Raw genomic sequence first — 18,796 nt, forward strand, 5'->3', positions numbered from 1 at the left:
CGTCTAACCCATTTTTATAAAATTTTTTTAATCGCGTTTTGAAAGGACTCTTCCAGTACAATTATCAACATCGTACGTTGCCTTCGATATCATTTTTATTCTTATAATTTCGAAGACATTGAGAAAAATGTAAATGAAATGGGACAATGATATCATTTTCGGACTGCAGCTTTAGAATTATTGTAACACCATTTTGCAATGGAAAACTAGACCACCCGCTCACATTTTAATATTAACTTTAAGACCATTTCAGTGATTATTGGATCGCAAGGTATTAACTTATATTAGACAATTGCTGTGGTTGCGCGCCAAAGAGACGATAAAACTTTCTGTAAGTGTACTCCTAATTTTGGTTGTAATACTGAGGCTTCTCTGCGACCAGTCCTTTATCTTCAACGTTCAGGAATACTACGCAACTTCATTTCTAACGCATACAATGCATGACGATACAATAGAAGGTGACTTCAGTTTTGTTTCTATACCAATCTGTTATCGCCTACAATTAAATTATAATCAACTATGTATGATAAAACATATATTCATCCAATTCCACTGGTATCCCGGCACGAGGATCTATTTCTCTGACCGACATCTTCTAAACAGCCTTAGGCGTGTATGCTTCTTACACATTTGCACTACTCCCCTTTTTGAACTATGTAAATATATATATGCTCTTTCGTCACTTTCACTTGAAATTCTTGAATGAAGAAAACTACTCGAACACCATTCATAGAACGCCGATATGGCATCGAAGACAAATTTTTATTCATACTATAACACGATAAATGATGAAATCTATTAAATATATCTATATATTAAATTGTTATTATTAATATTGAATATATTAAATGAAATTCATAACACGATGAAGCTTCTTAGAAAAACGCGAAATGTATTTTAATTCGAATCAATAATTTGTAAAATTGTATTAATAAAGTAACTGAAGCTATAGCATGATTTTGTCTATAAAGATAATTGTCTTTTATTAATCCTGTTACATAGCAAAGAGTTAACGATTCTGAAACATAATTATCAAGGTTTATTCGCTACTTCCTACTGCATTACTATTTCTAAACTCTTCAGCTTCAAAAATTGTTTACTCTTACTCTTCCTGAATGAAAAATTTGATAAAAATATGAGCACGACAGCGCATTTCTTTGGTAGGAAAAATATTGAATTTAAAAAAATGTATGTATATGGTTAAAGTAACTCATAATTGCAACACATACATACGAGGTAATTTCTTGTACACAAATCTCAAAAAGTATTAATATATAATACACGAGTACGTGTATCTACGATGAAAAAAATGTTCTTCCCTCGGTTCCACAATTTACAAGTGATTTTTTATACTATTTTTACAACGTATAATACATAATGACCGTGTTCAATTATTATACATTGAAACACAAAACGAAAATCATATCTGACACCTAGGATCAAAAAGATACAGTCTTTAACGTTCAAATATTATAATTTGCTACGACAAGACTGCGGATGTTTATGCAAATTCATATTATCACAGATGCAGAAGAACAAACGAAAGTATGTTTTATCTAAACACTATAACATGTATTTTAAATATTCATGGATTTACGGACCTTCTCATAAATTTCCCCATATTTCAGTCTGCCATAAATGCATAAACATCCGCAATCCAGCTATGACCTTTACCTCGTTAACAATTTTACTTGTGCCACGAATTTCATTAACTCGAATCATAAACCTTCTACGAACATTTTCCATCGAATGACCGTACTACGAATAATAACTCGGGGCACGCATCCTCAGCCTTCTTTTGTTTTCATCTACATTTCTTTTATAATCATGTGATTATTAATTCCATGCTACAATTTCTCCCTGCTTCGTCAATAATTATGGGACGGACATCGTAAACTTTCTAATCAACCTTTACTCGTTCGCGTGAGAAAACGTATTCGCGTGATTACGAGGAACCGACGAGGAGATCGGCCGAGTATAATTTAAACGAAAAGAACGAATCGCTTCGATTTACCATTTGCCAAAGTTCACACCCTTCGATCGGTCGAGAGAGGTACAGACTACCGGCAACATTCCGGCAGCAACCGTTCGCGTAAAACGTAGTAGAACCATACCTGGCTAGTATTGTCCGTAACCATTGTGCTTTACAGGAGATTTGACACTATTCCTCCTAATTCTTACACCTGTCCAGGCGGTTGCCGGGCACGAAAAGTTTTTTTTTTCCGGTACACGTTAAATCACCATTCATGCGCTTCTGGAGTAACGCTAAAAGCAAACAGGGGTATAGGAGTCGCCCCCGTACGCTGACTAAGGCGCAGAATCGAGCGGCAACGATTACGGGAAAAACAGGGGTTGCACCGTTGCCTTTCTCACCCTTGTTGTACCTGTCCCTGTCCCACCCGCCCCAAGTTATACGGTTTATCATTCTTTCTCGTCCATGTGCGCAAGCGCCTATCAAACTTGACGGTACATTCTTCTTACGTTTCTGTTCTGTCTCCCTCTTTCGCAACACGAGTGCACGTAAGATTAATCGGGTTCTAACCGTGCGCAAATTATCAACGGGGCAAACGTTATCGCGAGTAATTATGAATATGGCTGACAGACATTGTCCGGCGTTTAGTGTTTCTGAGAGAGACAGGTTTGAGAGGGTTCGATGATAGCTTGAAATTGGACGAATAAACGAATCTTGTACATGTCGTGCGATCATAACTTAAGGTATTTAATTAGCGATGTAAGTTCGATATTCTAAATCAGGCGTGTCACGCTCGGTATTGTCCAAGGACCAATTAGCATTTTGCTACGAACGAGAACCTGAAATTGAATACATAAATGAATCTTGCATTTTGCAACCGTTCGTAACTTAAAATTGGATAAAGTAATGAATCTTGTACTATAAGTTATGTAACCATAATTTAAGGTATATAAATAACGATGTAAGTTAGATATTCTAAACCCGCATTCGCGTTCATTTTTACCCAAGGACCAGGTAGCATTTTCCTACCAATGATAACTTAAAATTGAGTAAATAAATGAATCTTGTACGTGTCGTGCGTCCATAACTTAAGATATTTAATTAGCGATGTAAATTCGATACTCTAAACCGGCCATGTCACGGTCATTTTTGCCCAAGGACCAATTAGCATTTCGATACCTTGTACTCGTATATGTATAATTGTTCCAAAGATATTTGAAACCAATAAGACATACTGTTTGTCGGTCCCGAATTAATATTATTTATTACAACCAGACAGCGGTTATTTATCCATTTATTACAAATGTAAATATTCAAATGTGTACAAGGATGCGTACAAATGCATAAATATATGAAATATAAATGCTAAAATACACGTAACAACATTTAGAGGACAAAAGATACTTTAATTTAAGTTTATGTTCTTCATCTGTATCTGTCAAGGTACACGAATTTGTATAAACATCCGCACTGTAATTATAACTTTTCAATGTACCATTTCATTCTTGAATTTAAGTCATTCTTAGACATATCGATGTTTCTATAAAATTTGAATAAAAACATCTCAAGTTTAGATACATAACTTGCATATTCCTTAGGAGAATTTTGTAAGAAATTATTTAATTCGTTAAAATAACATTGGTGCCCCGAAAATAATTTTTGTTTCAAGTGTTTATAAATATCTACTTTTTACTATTTGAGGAGCCAAATATTTAATTAGTATTTACAGCCCCTGCTGGACCCCCCATCGCGTAATTCGTGCATGCTTGGATTCGGTGGTAGCATAGATTTAAGGGGCGTTTGAAAAGTATTGTTACTTTATATTAAAACTTTTAATCTGTAATGTAAAATGGTTTATTCAAACTTCTAAATGTTAACATTTTACAAAATACTCTTAGAGAATACCTTTTCGTTTTCAAAGGCATCGATAACATAACAAACTGTCCACTATTGTAACGCTCGTACTGTACAATATGTAACTTTTAAACAACTTACCTTGACACTGTGTTAATGACATTAATAATACAATGTGCAAACAATTCTCTGTGTCCTTGTATTGTAAGAGGCATATGCAGAAGTAACATGAGTTATAATTAAATTTGTATTATGATGGGTTAAAAAAAAATTATAAATAAGTAAATAAGTTATCATTTATTAGCGTTAATACATTCATAACACAGCTATATGAGTTTTAAATTAAGGATATAACAAGGATATAAGGTCATTTTTAAGCTAAAAACTTTGGGATTTAAAACTGTTAATATTTTATTTAAATCGGATTACACGTTTCTATCAACACGGCATTGCGGCTAACATAAAGACTAATTCAACACATTCTGATCTATTTCAATTCGTATTCTATTTTCGCAAACTGTGTACAACAAAATTTTTACCTTTTCGCTTATATAAACTTAACTACATTTATACGTCCATATAAATATTTCTTATTAATATTTTAACTTTTTTATCGAGTGTTATTTATGAGTTTTACCGGACAAGATAACGATATGTTAGTTATGCAGTCTTTCTGAAAATAATTATGAAATTTTTAAGTACTGGAGTGTCGCCAATATTACAACACAAGCGTTTTGACTCGAAAAATGACACGCTATATTATTTTGTTAGATAATTTTGCTAGCCACTTTTAGAAAAATGAAGTCAACACGTCTTTGATACGGCAGTCCACGTAAAAATATAAACTTTTAGGCTCCATTACCCACGAAATTAAACTTTGTTGAAATATGTGTCAAAATTATTATTCATTAAATATTACTAACGTGATACATTGTTTCGAAAAATAAAACAATTATTTACTTTAATGTGTGACCAAAATAGAAAGGAAATGTTTAAAATGTATTAAGTAAAATACGATATTGAAACCCAAACACAAATGTGCAACACATTCTTTGTGGTATTATTTGCACACATTATTACCTGGAGCCTAATGATCGGTGAAAATGCTTCCTCTGTCGTCATTCCCAAATAATAAACTGTGTATTTCGTTTGACAGACTTTACGTATACGTATATTTTCTACACTCCATACTGAAAACGTAGGTCAGATGTTATTTATAGCATTATGTTTTATTCTCATGGACGCTTTTGTAATGCAACCGCTTTGGTGATTTACATATACACACTTTATTTAAATCCTTGAAATGTGCCTAACAATGTTTAATTTTTTTTGCCTAGGATGGTAATATTGTTATTTGTTAAATTGTTTATTAATTAACTATTGGACGTACACAAAATTGGTTCTTTGTATAATAAATAAGAATAATAAATAAGATTTCTTAATTTATATATATAATTATACACTCAGTCACTGTGTTCATAGTTATTATTAATTTATTTGTAAAGTCAAAATACCATTACTTTATGTTATTATATAAAGTTCAATTAAGATATCATAGGATGGGATTTCGGTCTTTATTGATAGGCAATATTTATTACAATGTGAAATACTGTGAAAAAGTACAATTTACAAGCAATGATCTTCATAATGAGTTGACTTTGAAAATCAATATTCATAAAATTGTAATATTTATAAAGGATTAACTCATGTTATACAAATATTTACATACAAATATTGACTGAAATTAATACTTTAAAGTAAATCAATGTTTATATTGCACTTAAGCCCACCAAAAGCTGATTGAAAAACTTGGAGTTAAGGATGTCACATGATGCCACCATGTTGGAGGAATGTACAACATTTCCCCTGGTTTCAAATAACCAACTAAACCTTTAGCTTTAATAAAATTCGGCCACGTATTGTAATTTGGATTCATAGGATCTACTTGTGCAGTGTTGTTAAGTAACCTTGTATCATATGGATATAAATTAGGTGAATCCTTTGGATGATATAAAATGATCCTTTTATACCCAAATACCTAAAAGTTGACGAAATGCAATAATATTATATAATTACCATGACATATATCAAATATATTTGAAACTATAAATGAAAAATAATTTATATCTAAAAAATGATTTTTTTTAAATAATATTGCTCAATGTAATCAATGTTCATATTTATGGACTTTTAGTATGTAGTAAAGAATGAATTATCATACTTGACATAAAAGATTATTTTTTGGATCGAAATGCAAAGGAGAAACAGTTCCACTAGGTCCAAACCAAGCATTTATGTCTGGTGATTCCACTTCATCATTATCTGTAAAACTGCAATATTCAGGTACCATAAAATCATCTTTCAGTTCAGGAATCTGGAATCATTATTATATATTTATTACTTAAATTCCTATTAAATAGATTATAAATTAAACAAAAATAAAAAATTTTACCTGTTCAAAAAGTTGATGTTGTGCCAAATAACCAACTTCATTACGTTTTTCTAATATATGTTTTTGTAAAAATTCAGAAAAACTAAGAAGCTGTTGTGTCCAATCATCATTAGTATAACGTGATCCAATCTCAATAGGTACTGTTCGATTGCCTGCTATGCTACTTAAATAATTCAAATCTTGCCATCGCTCTAAAGCTTTCCAGTGTTTAATGCAACCTATAGTTACAAATCACATACATTCATTCCTAAAGTAAATATGGATAATATATATAAATAATATAAAAATAATAATAAACTAGTAAAATTATATTACCTTTCAATAGTGCTGGAACTTTTGGCATAAATATTTCTCTATAAAACAACTCCATTGATGGTTCATTGTAGCAACAAATTTCACTGAATCCAGGAAGTGTAGAATCAAGCAGATTTTCAGAATTAATAACCAATTCTTTTAAAGTCGATGTTCCCAGAGATTTTGCTAAAAAAATAACATTAAAGATAGTAGTGCTAACATATAATGTAACAGTTTTACAAGTAAATTTATAATGTTGATTCCATTATTTATTATCATACTTACAAGTGCAACATTTATTTAACTTTGCAGCAATTGTTGGTAATAAACAAGGCATATTTGGAAGTGGTGCTCCCAACAAAATACCTTTATCAATTTCTTGAACCATTACTTTTAATAAATTAATATTTTTTGTGACCTCATGGTCGTCATATTGAAACTCCAGTAATATTGTCTAAAATGAGTAACATTCATTGTTCTCTTAAAATGTATGTTGGAGTATGTATTTAAGAAAATACATGGTGTCTAATACCTTCAAAATTGTACATAATGAATAACAGTATCGATGGTTTATTGGAACAGACTGCCAATAACCTGAATTTAATATTTCCCATGTTCTGTCCAGGCAAGCTTCAATTAGAATTAGTGAACTTTCTACCCACTTTTTTGATAAATCCCTTATGTGATAAAAATTGAAAATTATTGAAGTTATAGTTTCCAAAAAAATATCTGTGTACAATAATTGGGTACTTGATTTTGACTAATAACATTTAAGGTGAAACACTAAATCATAAACTATTTCTATAAAAAACATACTGTAAATAATCAATATTAACAACAGTACCAAATAATCTTAGAAGAAAAAAATGTTTATTATATTTATTAATTAATCATATTTTAGTTTTATTCCATATATTACACTTTATCCTTAAATCTAAAGGAGATATTGAAAAGTTCTGTTTATAATTATCTTTTGCATTTAAACATTATAATAAATTTCTATAATACCCAAAAACTTATATTTACATTTTGTTTTCATTGAAGCTTTTTAATCTGGTTATTATTGCTGTTAAATGTATTTTCATTTCCACGGGTAAACAATTCTGTGAATTTTCTATCAAGTCCCATGGAATAAGTTTGGAAATGCACATGGAATTATGCATTTTCTAAAAATGACATAGGTATTATAAATAAAAAATAAGTTAAAAAATATGTATTAAAATTATTTTACTCATATATAAATTGTTCTCTTATACATTGGTTTGCTTAAATATGGCCACTGTACAAATAGATAATCAGCTATATAATACAAAATTTTCCCACTTAAAGATAATGTTTTAACTCTGCAAAAACTTTCAACAAATACTATAATAGTTTGTTTCACATAGAATACTTTAAAGAGAAACGTTATGATACATAAGGGAACACAAGTGCCTGGGCCATTGCACAGAAGTAAATCTGGGCATTCTCTCCATAAAAGTGGAATTGACTCTAAAGTTGCATAAATAGTAGAAAAGAAAGATCTATAATATGGCTGATGAATGTTTCTGCTTCTACGAATTTTCATTATTTTATAGTCTGTATTATTCATTTCTAAGTTCTCCACTTTTTCTCTACTCATTGTATCTGACTCAGCGTGCACATATATTCTTGGTGAGTAATTTTCAAAATTTAAACACTGAAGAATTCGTATCATTTCTGCAGTGTGTCCACCAGATCCTAATATTATTACTGTTTTAACAGGATGAACTCGAACTGTTTTTTGTTCTGTCTTATGAGTACAAAATATTATAAAACATATTCTTGTAACTATTATTAAGCAAGTAATTATACAAATGTAAATACAATATATTGAATACATTTTCTCGATCTAACCTGCAAAAATTACAATAAAAAGATAAAAGCTAACATCTCAATAATTAATTTACTTAGTTAATCGCTTGTTGTAAAAAGATATTAATTGACAATTTTATATATACTTGTCCTTTGTTTACACAAACAAATTCTTCAATTAATATGTATAAACAGTACGACTAATTATTTACATAGTATGGATATATTATTATGTTTTTACCTGATACATTAATTGAACACTTCGTTGTAATTATGGAACAGTAATTCGTAGAATGTACAAATACATCGTTTAAAACTAAATTAACAGGTTAACTAACGCAAATCAGTGTTGCATCTGAGTTTGGGAGACATAAAAACACAGACACGGTATTTTTATAGAGGCGGACTCTTGGATTTTTCAGGTTCCTATTCTCACTGTGCATTCTCAATGAACTCCTATATCTCCCATGATTGCCACTAGAGGGATATCTTTCCACAAGCAATCGATTCGTTTAAAATCCCTATCACTATAATGCTTGACCAATCTCCTAAATTATACCTGATGAGAGCACTGAAACGTTCTGTACTGGTTGGCAACACCAAAGAGTATTAGAATACTCTTCTAATACTCTTTGGGTAACACTCCCTAAGAGTTCAATCCAGTTCAATCTCATACAAAAAATGTTTGTCTCCTAATAACCCTTTGTGGTTCAACTTTTTTTATGTCAATATATTTTTGTAGTCTCACTCGACGTAAGATTGTAAAGTTAAAATCTGATTTGTATAACATATTGTAATTTATATCATTCCAAATTCGCCAGCATTATATGTATTTTTTGAAAGTATATTCGATACAAATTTATTTAATCATAGAAATGATAAATTACGTTAAAAATCCAAACTTCTCTTGCAAAAATATATTAACAAAATTTAGATGTTATAGTCATAACTTTGTGTAATTGAATGATATTTAAATCTAGATTTAAAAGAATACAATGTACATCCATGAAATTCGAAATATAAAAATCAATAAACGAAAAGTTAGTTATTTTGCTTACACTTTATTTGACAAGTCAGATAAAATTAGATTTCACTGTAATATTTCATTTACATAAATTATCATATTCCAATTTTTGAACATCACTTAACAGTAATGTCACAACAACACTAATGTTACAATAATTTGCAATTTACTACCACTAACACAATGCATATACATAAAGCACAATATTTGCATGGTTTGATATTAATTGGTGTAATCACGTTTTAATTCCGAAAACATCAATTTCTAAAAGTTGAAATTATCAGTTCACGATTAAATTAAAAATGTTAAAAGCAGAAGTAAAAAATATAAATTATATAAAATTCATGTACAAACAAATATTCATTGTAGCTATTAAATGCATGGCAGAAACATTTTGATCTCGGTTAATAGTTCTTATAAATGATTAATTAACTTTATATGATGCTTTATTATTAATGTTACTGTACTGATTATATTTGAAATATGGTTACATACTTATTCAACGCGTTTTCAGTTAAAAGAGAAATTTCACATTTCAAAGTATAATGTGTACATCAATATATTTAATCCATAATACCCTATGTAAGTAAATGCGAATTTAAAACAAACATAGACTTGTGAAGCAATGGTGTAATGAATATGTGCGAATGATACATTTGTTATGTCGGCTGTACGAGTCTGATTCGCTCACACATATTTTATAATGGATAGATAAAATAGTCTCGCAATGACTCACTCATTAAGAAATCATTTGCCATATATACATAATTTACTACAAAACATTTTTCAGAAATTCGAGCAGTTTTTAAATGTATACATATTACGGGAAAGTTTTAATAATAATTTTGGAAGTAGATGTTTTGTTTAAGAGTTACAAAAAGCCTTGAATGAACATGCGAAGAACCCGTTAGTTATGTTTGTTCAATATATTGTTTCAAAAATCAAACACAAAAAATCTCACAATACTAAGCACTAATATTTTATTCCCAATGAAACACAAATACACACCAAGGAGGTGAAACGTATTTTCATAGTTCGTTTTATTAACAAGATATAAAATTATACGAAATGTTCCATAATCATTCAGAATAATTTATGCAAGCATATAAATAAATTGATTATTATTATTAACCCACCAATTAGAAGAAATTAGAAACTTAATTGATTTATAAAACTTCTAGACCGAATCATGCAATTTGGTAATTATTTTCGAAAATATCTCCTTCATTTCTGGACCGCTCAAAATTGCCTGTAAATACAAATAAAGAAACTGTGAGAACTTCCTCGATAACATGTGCAGTTCGTATAACTTGTTTCCGATCTGATCTGGTGATGATAATTTAATGCATTAGTTTGTATACCATTTTTTGGTTTATTTCTTCGGGTTATCATTATGAAATTACAGTAATATGTATTTGACATCGAGCATAATTAATGAATGTAATAACAAAAACCACAATTAAAAGGTCAAACACTTTATTTCTTAATGAAGGTATGTACTTGGGATTTGGGATATACACAAATTCATATCATCTAAGTTTGAATGTACATCTCCTTCGACAACGTTTGTGATTAAAGTACCCCTTCCAATACCCAACTAAACCTCTGCCTAGACAAACACGTTGTAATCGCGGTTGAAGAAGCGTTGAAGGACTACGGAATATGAAATGAATCATCCAATTGAAGAAGGCGCGCAGCAAAGTAGGTGAAATGAGATGAGTCAAAATAAAAGACTTGAAATTCATAACAAAATTACGACACGGGGGATAATAAAATAGTGGGTGCATCTAGACAATATAAAATTTCCGACTTTGGGAGAGCAAGAGGTAAAGAAACGTATTGGCTGAAATCCCTCGCTTCACGCTTTTTTCTTTATCGCCTTGCACTAGTAATAACCACAAAGATTGTATTATTAATGTAATATTAATGCTACTAATCTGAAATTACAGCAATTTCGGTATTTATAGTTATAGTGATAGGGTTATCAGCGAATATCGATAGTTCTATAGTAGAAATAGCGGGATAAAGGAGTAATAATAAATATAGAATGAGAAAAAAGCGTAAGAGTATACACCAGTAACGGTAATAACAATAAAAGCAATAGTGGTAGAAATAGTGGTATAGTAGTATCCGTAATGATAAATGTATTAATTATAATGTAATAGTATTAATTTCTCTAGTGTAGCAAATAACTATTCCTGTAATCTACTGTTATAGAATGAAATTGAGATGAGAACGTTGGAATATTTTGGTAAATCGCGTTTACATAAGCGATTATAGTTCACCAACTCACTCTATATATACTCACACACCATGAGAGATCAGCTGAGAGCTCCGTATTTCACTTACTTTTATTTCTTTTTTTTTAATTATAATGAATTATAGCCAATAGCCAGATTTAAATTAAATCTGCGACATTCAATGGCATTTCAAGAATCATAGTGTTATAGAAATGTTCAATATCCTTCAAGGCCCGTTTGTCGTCCTCAGTTACGAAGTTAATAGCCACTCCTTTGCGGCCGAAACGACCACCTCGTCCGATTCTGTAACACAATTCAAAGCATTTTTATTTCTACGGGTACATTACATTTAATGATAGTTATTGTTTCTTAACAGTAATTGTCAAGTATCATGATACATTTAAAATAATGGCACACTCACCTGTGAATGTAATTTTCACGATTGGAAGGTAAATCATAGTTGATGACGAGTGAGACCTGTTGAACGTCGATACCACGTGCTAATAAGTCAGTAGTTATGAGGACACGAGATGATCCGGTTCTGAACTGTCTCATGATGAGGTCTCGTTCCTTTTGTTCCATATCTCCATGCATGGCGGAGACCGTAAAGTCCTTGCTGTGCATATTCTCCGTTAACCAATCTACTTTGCGCCGGGTATTGCAGAAAATAACTGCCTGCGTAATACTCAAGGTATCGTATAAGTCGCAAAGAGTCTCAAATTTCCAATCTTCGCGTTCGACATAGATGAAGAACTGTTTAATACCCTCCAACGTGAGCTCTTCCCTTTTAACCAAAATACGAATCGGATTTCGCATGAAACATGTTGATACGTCCAAGACATCTGATGGCATGGTAGCAGACAACAGTATGACCTGAAAAGTAAAGATTTCTTACATTATATCATGAAACTTTAAGTAAGTTGTAAGTATGTAAGTATGTTTTATATTTCGAGATTACTTCGTTAGAAACCAAGTTTCATTGCTGAAGTCAAATATTGGGTTACGAATTCTTCGTACCTGCACTTCGTGAGGTAATAATTTGAATACATCGTGAATTTGATCCTTGAAACCACGAGAGAGCATTTCGTCGGCCTCGTCCAGTACAAACAGTTTGATACCGGTGGCCCGCAATGCTCGTCGACTAATCATATCGTAAACTCTACCCGGTGTACCGACTACTATGTGAACACCTTGATCCAATTTCCGCATATCTTCACGTACATTGGTACCGCCAATGCACGCGTGGCATTCTGCGTGCATAAAATCTCCCAAAGCGATAACAACTTTTTGAATCTAGAAACGAAATACCTTGGATGAAACTTCATTTGCTTTATATAGGTACCAACTATTTCTACAAATGGATAACTATGTACCTGTTGAGCAAGTTCGCGAGTCGGCGCTAGGATCAAGGCTTGACATTCCTTGAGACTGGTATCAATTTGTTGTAGAATGGAAATGGAAAATGTAGCAGTCTTCCCAGTTCCTATTAAACATTACATGGATTAGGAGTTAAGCTTTTCCTTAAAAAGAAATGTATTCTTCAATTTTTATACCTGATTGTGCTTGTGCAATTACATCATGTCCTTTTATACACGGAAGAATGGCACGTTGCTGAATAGCAGATGGTTTTTCAAAGCCATAGGCGTAAATACCACGCAGTAACTCTTCCTTTAAGTGCATTTCATCAAAGTTGTCTACGACCTAATTTAAATACAAAGAAATTCATCAAGTGCAATGCATTAGGCGAATCAAAGATTACCATTCAACATAGTTGTATTATTGTTTGTGATCAGAAACACTACTTTCTTTTCAAATAAAGTATAGAAGCAGTAAACATTGATAATTAAAACAAAAATTGTAAACCATCTACATTTTGTTTAATCAGAACACAAAATTTACTTACAACTTCCCAGTTGGACTCAATGATCCCATCCGGATCCATGCCGGAAGGGCCATCATGCGACAACTCTTCACTTTCACTAGGACCATTTTTGGAGTCCTCTTGCCATTCGTCATCGCTTCTGGAATGTAAATAAAATAAAGCAATACAATTTTGAAATATTTCATAATATTTAACGATAAAGTATATAATTTATATTTTACTGATCATATTCTACTCTTCTAATAAAAGTACATTGCTATTTAAATCTTTATTGCTTATTTATGCATTGTACATGCCTGCAATGTCACAACAAAGGCAGAATTCTATCAAATAAAAATTATTATCACGTCAACGACCTTGAAAGATATAATTCATCATTATAAAATTTCTAGTGTACTTAACATCAAAATATTTCTAGTTTTAATTTAATAACAAATAATTTTTTATGGGCATAACCGTGTGCTCCGTATGAGAAACCGTTAAAGAGGTATGATAATGAATTCATCGACGATTTGATACATGCATTGACAGTGACTCACGCGAAAGGATGCCTGAACGGGTAAGGCGCGTTTCAATTAAAGAGAAAGATCTACATTGAGAATTTCGTACGGTATTTCAAGTTCCACATTTTCGTTTTGTTTCTCTCGCGGAATTTCTATAAAAATTCATCTTTTATTACGTAATTTCCAATCTATAAAATAAAACGTGTTTGCAAGTCGGAGTAATGTGCTGTTTTTTTTTTTTAATCAAAATTGAAATACATTTGGCCTGGATATTTAATAAACAATTAATTCTGGAAACTACGTCATAACAACACAGAAATTATAAATGTTTATAGAGACACGAGGATTGATTTTAGTTCTTCGAACAATGTGACAAAAACGAATGCACGCCATGTTGTCAGTCTCATGTCCATGCAGTCGTCGATTTCGGCACTATTTTTTAAGAATATACCGTTGACTGTAAACGTTCGATTTTGCACTACAAGAGATTTGGAGAAACACAAGGTAAACGAAGAATTTGCAAAACACGAGAAAGCAAACATTTTTAGCGATTACATGTGAAAAACTGAACTTACCTTCGCTCAAACGTATGCGACATGTTTCACTCACGGTAGGTCGACGGAAAGGACGAGTTCCTATTGCGTCACAAGGAATATTCTAGTAAGTGCCACACTATGGCGCTGCGAACGGTTTTGAAAATTTCAGTAACCTATCCAAATAATTCGACTCGTTAGATGCACTAAAAACGGTAATCAAAGACTTCAGGTTACAAGCTTTTACACGTATGCGTCCACTTTCTCGTAATTCGTTGAGTTTCACGATATTTCCCTTTAAAAATGGTTATTGCGCATAAGGGAAGTGCGTCAATTACCCATAATCCTTTGCGAGTTTTTAGTGGGGTGTGTGAGGCAAATGCAAACACATAATTGAGCATGGCCAAACGTTTATTTCTACTTTTAATTCTCTTGAATTAATCTGTACGTTTCTGTACTCTAGTAACGATGTTCATACCTCTCCTTTTTATTTCTTGCATTACTATAACACGTGATTCCGTACAATGTTGTATAGAAATGTATTTGAAGTATTTTGTGCAAATTTAAAAATGTTTATTTTATGCTTTTTAATAGATGTAAATGTTAAAAAACATTTATTTATACATTTTAATTCAGTAGGGAAATCTAAACGTAAAATAACTCTAATAATCTATGTAAGAAATATAACATTTTATTCTTTAATTATATGTACATAAATATAACTGATCTATAATTTTAAAAAGCAAGATATGCTAAGTCTAAATTATTAAAATTTAGACCATGGAATGTAATTAAGCATACTTGAATTCAATCATAAAATGGTCATTATTGTATCATAACTTCTATCAATACCTTATGCCTTATAAGTACAAAATTGGTCAAATATATATTATTATTCTACAATATTATACATATTCTACAAAACATTCTACATTATCTCATAGAATATATGTACATATGATATTTTACATTTGTTTCTTGCATACATAGTATGTGATAAATGCAATCTCTTCTTATATTAAAATAGAATTACATAAAAGCACAAGTAAGAATACAGAATAATACTGCTATAGGAAAAAATATATATACTTCCATGCGTGGGTGACAGATTGATAAGAGTAAACCAACATCGTCTATTCTGTATTCTATACCATCCATAGTGGGTACTTCAACTATTACTTTGTGAGAAGATAATAAATCTACTGGAAAAGAACATTTTGTTTGATTTGTACAAGACTTTGTTACATTTTCAAATTGTAAAATTGGTTTATAAATATCAAATATCGCATGTACATCGTTCGATACAATATCATTATCACTGTAAAAAATATAATAATAATAACCACTTTGTTCAATGTTTTGAATTGTTTGCATATGTTTTCCATTAAGTAAATACGTGATATTAATGCATTGTTCAGAAGGTGCAAATTCCTGTGCCACTAGAATTGAACCACCATAACATCTAAGTAACTCATTTTCAAAGCTAGATATAGAAGAATCGTCATTGGCATTTGTTATATTTTGAATAGCATTTCCACCATGTTTAATGCCTTGATCGAGTAGGAGTGGTGCTTCAACAAGTTCCAGGCTTCTTTTAATTTTTTTGTTTAACACTTTATCGTCCATTTTTAGTTTTTGTTTAATGTTATCTTCATCGGCTATTTTTAAATTGAATTTTCTTTCTTGTACATCCCAGTCCTGTTCTTTTTTCAAAGATTGCAATAAATTTTTTCTATTTTCTTTCATAAATTTTCTATATTGCTTTTGTTTGGGGTGCCTCAATTTTCTTGCAGTATATACAATTTTTTCTTCCAATGATCCTTTATTTTGTTGAGCAACATAATTATTTTGATCCTCTTTATGAATCTCTTTATTTTTTATATGTGTATCAGCATACATAATGTCTATATCAGTATCTCCTACAGTAACATTTTCCAACAATTTATCTTCTACATTATGTAATATATTTTTGTTAACTTGAACAATGCTATTGTTAGAAATAGCTTCTTCAAAATTGGTTTTAAACATTACTTTAACTTGACGTTCTGCTTCTGGCAAAAACACATTTTCTACAATTTGCTCATTGTTATTGTGTTCCAACATACCGCAAGTTCGTAAATTATGCTCTCCTTTTACGAGTAGTATAGAAGCTCCTTGAAACCTGTATAAACATTCGTTAAATATGAAAACAATTAGTATTATAAGAACTAGCAACAAATACCTTGAACAAACAGAAAGTGCTACGCTTGATCCTTCTAGAAGATAAAATCCCCAATATTCTAACGTATCATCTGGTAAAGTCATACTCTTTTTAAGACGTATATGTTTTTTATACGGAGTTCTTTCTGGATTTTGTGACATTTGAAATGCGTTAAATGTTCTATTCATTTGTAAAGTATGTTCCTGTATAAATGATAACAGTATTAATTTATATTTCAAAAATTGCATATACATAACTTTTTTAACTCTAACTATTGCATCATCTAAAACAAAAAGAGTATTTCATTTATATCAAATATAATATTTTAATTATGCAATTAAATATGTAATAATATTAATTACATAATAAATACTCATTCCTATTAACTAGACTTACAGAACAAAATATTGTAGAAATTTTATCAGTGATTTCCAAAATATCAGATTCGGTTACAGTGTATGCTACATTAGCATAGAAATGGTGACGTAAATATAAGGGTGTTACAAGAAGTATTACTGGTAAAATTGTTGTTAATATGCAAAAAACAAATATTCTTTTAATACCTCGCATTTTTATCTAAAATTGTGAAATGAAATTTTAGTTTATATTAACCATTAATAAACATCTATTATATTGTATTACAAGATTTCATTTTGAGAAGCAAAATATTTTTACAGGAAATAACAAACACTTGTAAATGCAAAATACAATAATAATATAATGTTGTAATTATTCAATATAATAATTATAGAAATAATGAATAATTATATTTTTTGTATTCACTCTTTATTCTAATACAGCTGTAACAGTTTGTATAAAATATCATATTCACATACTGGTAATTTTTGTACATATAAAAATTCAAAAGTTTCAAAAATGAAATGTTAACAGTCGTAGGTCAATGTAGGTCTCATCTTGTAAATATAACTTTATAGAAATAAATTTTATATTTACTGTGGAATATTGAATATGTAGTCTGGATTAGGCGCAGTTTATAGTTAAACTTTGTGAACTGTTTAAAAAACTTATAAACCGGAAACACTTATCGTGATATTATCAACTATATTCTTTGTTAAATTCGATGTAGTTTCATTACAGAAATTATGTACGGATAGTTAAAAGAGGTTAGAAATTTTTGCAGTGATAAAAAATGGAAACATCAGTGCGATTATAATGTGTGGAAATTGATAAAAACCAACATTTGATTCTGATTCGTCCATTATTTTGATGTTTAGTGGGATTTTTTTTTGATATTCATTAACACATCACGCATGCGTTCCTTTTTTAAATGCGCAATGCTTTCAAGAAGTAAATATCCACATTTTGTATGCTTAAATTCCTTTCTCCTTTTCTCCTTTTCTCCTCAACGAAGCCTCGGACAACATTTTCGCTAAGGAAAAAGTTGTTTCAAATCACCCCCCGAACCATCCCTTACAAGGTGTTACAACATTTTTGAGGCACCCTGTATATCAACTCGTATTGCGGCAATATGTCTTCTCGCGTTAGACTATCGTCTTTTTCGAGATTATTCACATTGATTTGTTCCTCAGATAGGGTACAAATATATATTAATCGCAAACTTGATTTTAAATTTGTGTTCTTGTATGTTAAGGATTCTACGTAATCGATTCGCGCAGTTGCGACGCCATGACACGACGGTTCGAATTGCTATTTCAACGTTCGGAATTTCGACTGAAATTTCTGGTAACACATAACAGGTAATATTGTATTTAATTGTCAACATTGCAGAGATAAAATAGAAATGGATTAAATTGATTATATTTCCTTCCTTTTCTATAATATTTTTGTTGAATAATTTCAAACAAATTTTAACGCAATAAAATAATTTTTTGGAAAAAAAATTTAACCGACTTCAAAAACGGTACAGTGAAAAGTATGAAATAATTTCTAGTTAATGTATATGAATCTGCATTATCGACCGAGCACTCTACATTACCGACAGAGCAATCTGCATTATCGACCGAGCACTCTACATTACCGACAGAGTA

The 18,796-nt window shown here is 30.7% G+C and overlaps 3 protein-coding genes and 1 pseudogene across 6 annotated transcripts; all 4 read right to left on the reverse strand.

Annotated features, from left to right (window-relative positions):
• Window positions 1-5,183, reverse strand: part of LOC128877046 (ankyrin-2-like) — a 35,077-nt pseudogene extending 29,894 nt beyond the window's left edge.
• Window positions 5,184-5,381: 198 nt separating this feature from the next.
• On the reverse strand, window positions 5,382-10,246 carry LOC128877043 (bifunctional peptidase and arginyl-hydroxylase JMJD5). The gene is made up of 8 exons (XM_054123989.1): window positions 8,647-10,246; window positions 7,599-7,738; window positions 7,105-7,249; window positions 6,858-7,026; window positions 6,594-6,758; window positions 6,279-6,496; window positions 6,048-6,200; window positions 5,382-5,864 (listed from the first exon to the last, which is right to left on the reverse strand). Exons 1-8 carry the CDS (start codon window positions 8,653-8,655, stop codon window positions 5,607-5,609), a joined length of 1,257 nt encoding a protein of 418 aa, XP_053979964.1. The 5' UTR covers window positions 8,656-10,246; the 3' UTR covers window positions 5,382-5,606.
• A 138-nt stretch (window positions 10,247-10,384) lies between these two features.
• LOC128877042 (eukaryotic initiation factor 4A-I) lies at window positions 10,385-14,790 on the reverse strand. Its single transcript, XM_054123988.1, has 8 exons — window positions 14,630-14,790; window positions 13,573-13,690; window positions 13,223-13,370; window positions 13,043-13,152; window positions 12,687-12,962; window positions 12,091-12,542; window positions 11,779-11,972; window positions 10,385-10,678 (listed from the first exon to the last, which is right to left on the reverse strand). The coding sequence occupies exons 1-7, from the start codon at window positions 14,650-14,652 to the stop codon at window positions 11,828-11,830; spliced, it is 1,272 nt and encodes a 423-aa protein (XP_053979963.1). The 5' UTR covers window positions 14,653-14,790; the 3' UTR covers window positions 10,385-10,678; window positions 11,779-11,827.
• Window positions 14,791-15,255: 465 nt separating this feature from the next.
• Window positions 15,256-18,428, reverse strand: LOC128877040 (uncharacterized). 4 transcript variants are annotated; one of them, XM_054123981.1, is made up of 4 exons: window positions 17,987-18,428; window positions 17,184-17,363; window positions 16,809-16,990; window positions 15,256-16,748 (listed from the first exon to the last, which is right to left on the reverse strand). In XM_054123981.1, exons 1-4 carry the CDS (start codon window positions 18,005-18,007, stop codon window positions 15,617-15,619), a joined length of 1,515 nt encoding a protein of 504 aa, XP_053979956.1. In that variant the 5' UTR covers window positions 18,008-18,428; the 3' UTR covers window positions 15,256-15,616. The 4 variants fall into 4 exon arrangements, with proteins under 4 accessions (XP_053979956.1, XP_053979957.1, XP_053979960.1 ...); XM_054123982.1 differs by having other exon boundaries at window positions 17,742-18,428; XM_054123985.1 differs by lacking the exon at window positions 17,184-17,363 and having other exon boundaries at window positions 17,742-18,428.
• Between the last annotated feature and the right edge of the window lie 368 nt (window positions 18,429-18,796).

The sequence above is a fragment of the Hylaeus volcanicus genome, chromosome 5, assembly GCF_026283585.1.
Source record: "Hylaeus volcanicus isolate JK05 chromosome 5, UHH_iyHylVolc1.0_haploid, whole genome shotgun sequence".
Lineage (NCBI taxonomy): Eukaryota > Metazoa > Arthropoda > Insecta > Hymenoptera > Colletidae > Hylaeus > Hylaeus volcanicus.

Excerpts from the sequence above, each read along its gene's own strand:
- LOC128877043 (XM_054123989.1), bottom strand. Across the intron at positions 7,027-7,104 it reads CATTATGTACAATTTTGAAG|ACAATATTACTGGAGTTTCA; the intron begins GTATTAGACACC and ends TACTCATTTTAG. Across the intron at positions 5,865-6,047 it reads AAAATAATCTTTTATGTCAA|GTATTTGGGTATAAAAGGAT; the intron begins GTATGATAATTC and ends GTCAACTTTTAG.
- LOC128877040 (XM_054123981.1), bottom strand. The coding sequence starts at position 18,007 with ATGGACGAATCAGAATCAAAT. Across the intron at positions 16,991-17,183 it reads TTTCTACAATATTTTGTTCT|GAACATACTTTACAAATGAA; the intron begins GTAAGTCTAGTT and ends TCATTTATACAG. Across the intron at positions 16,749-16,808 it reads GCACTTTCTGTTTGTTCAAG|GTTTCAAGGAGCTTCTATAC; the intron begins GTATTTGTTGCT and ends ATGTTTATACAG.
- LOC128877042 (XM_054123988.1), bottom strand. The coding sequence starts at position 14,652 with ATGTCGCATACGTTTGAGCGAAG. Across the intron at positions 13,371-13,572 it reads TTGAGTCCAACTGGGAAGTT|GTCGTAGACAACTTTGATGA; the intron begins GTAAGTAAATTT and ends TATTTAAATTAG. Across the intron at positions 11,973-12,090 it reads CGTGAAAATTACATTCACAG|AATCGGACGAGGTGGTCGTT; the intron begins GTGAGTGTGCCA and ends ATTGTGTTACAG.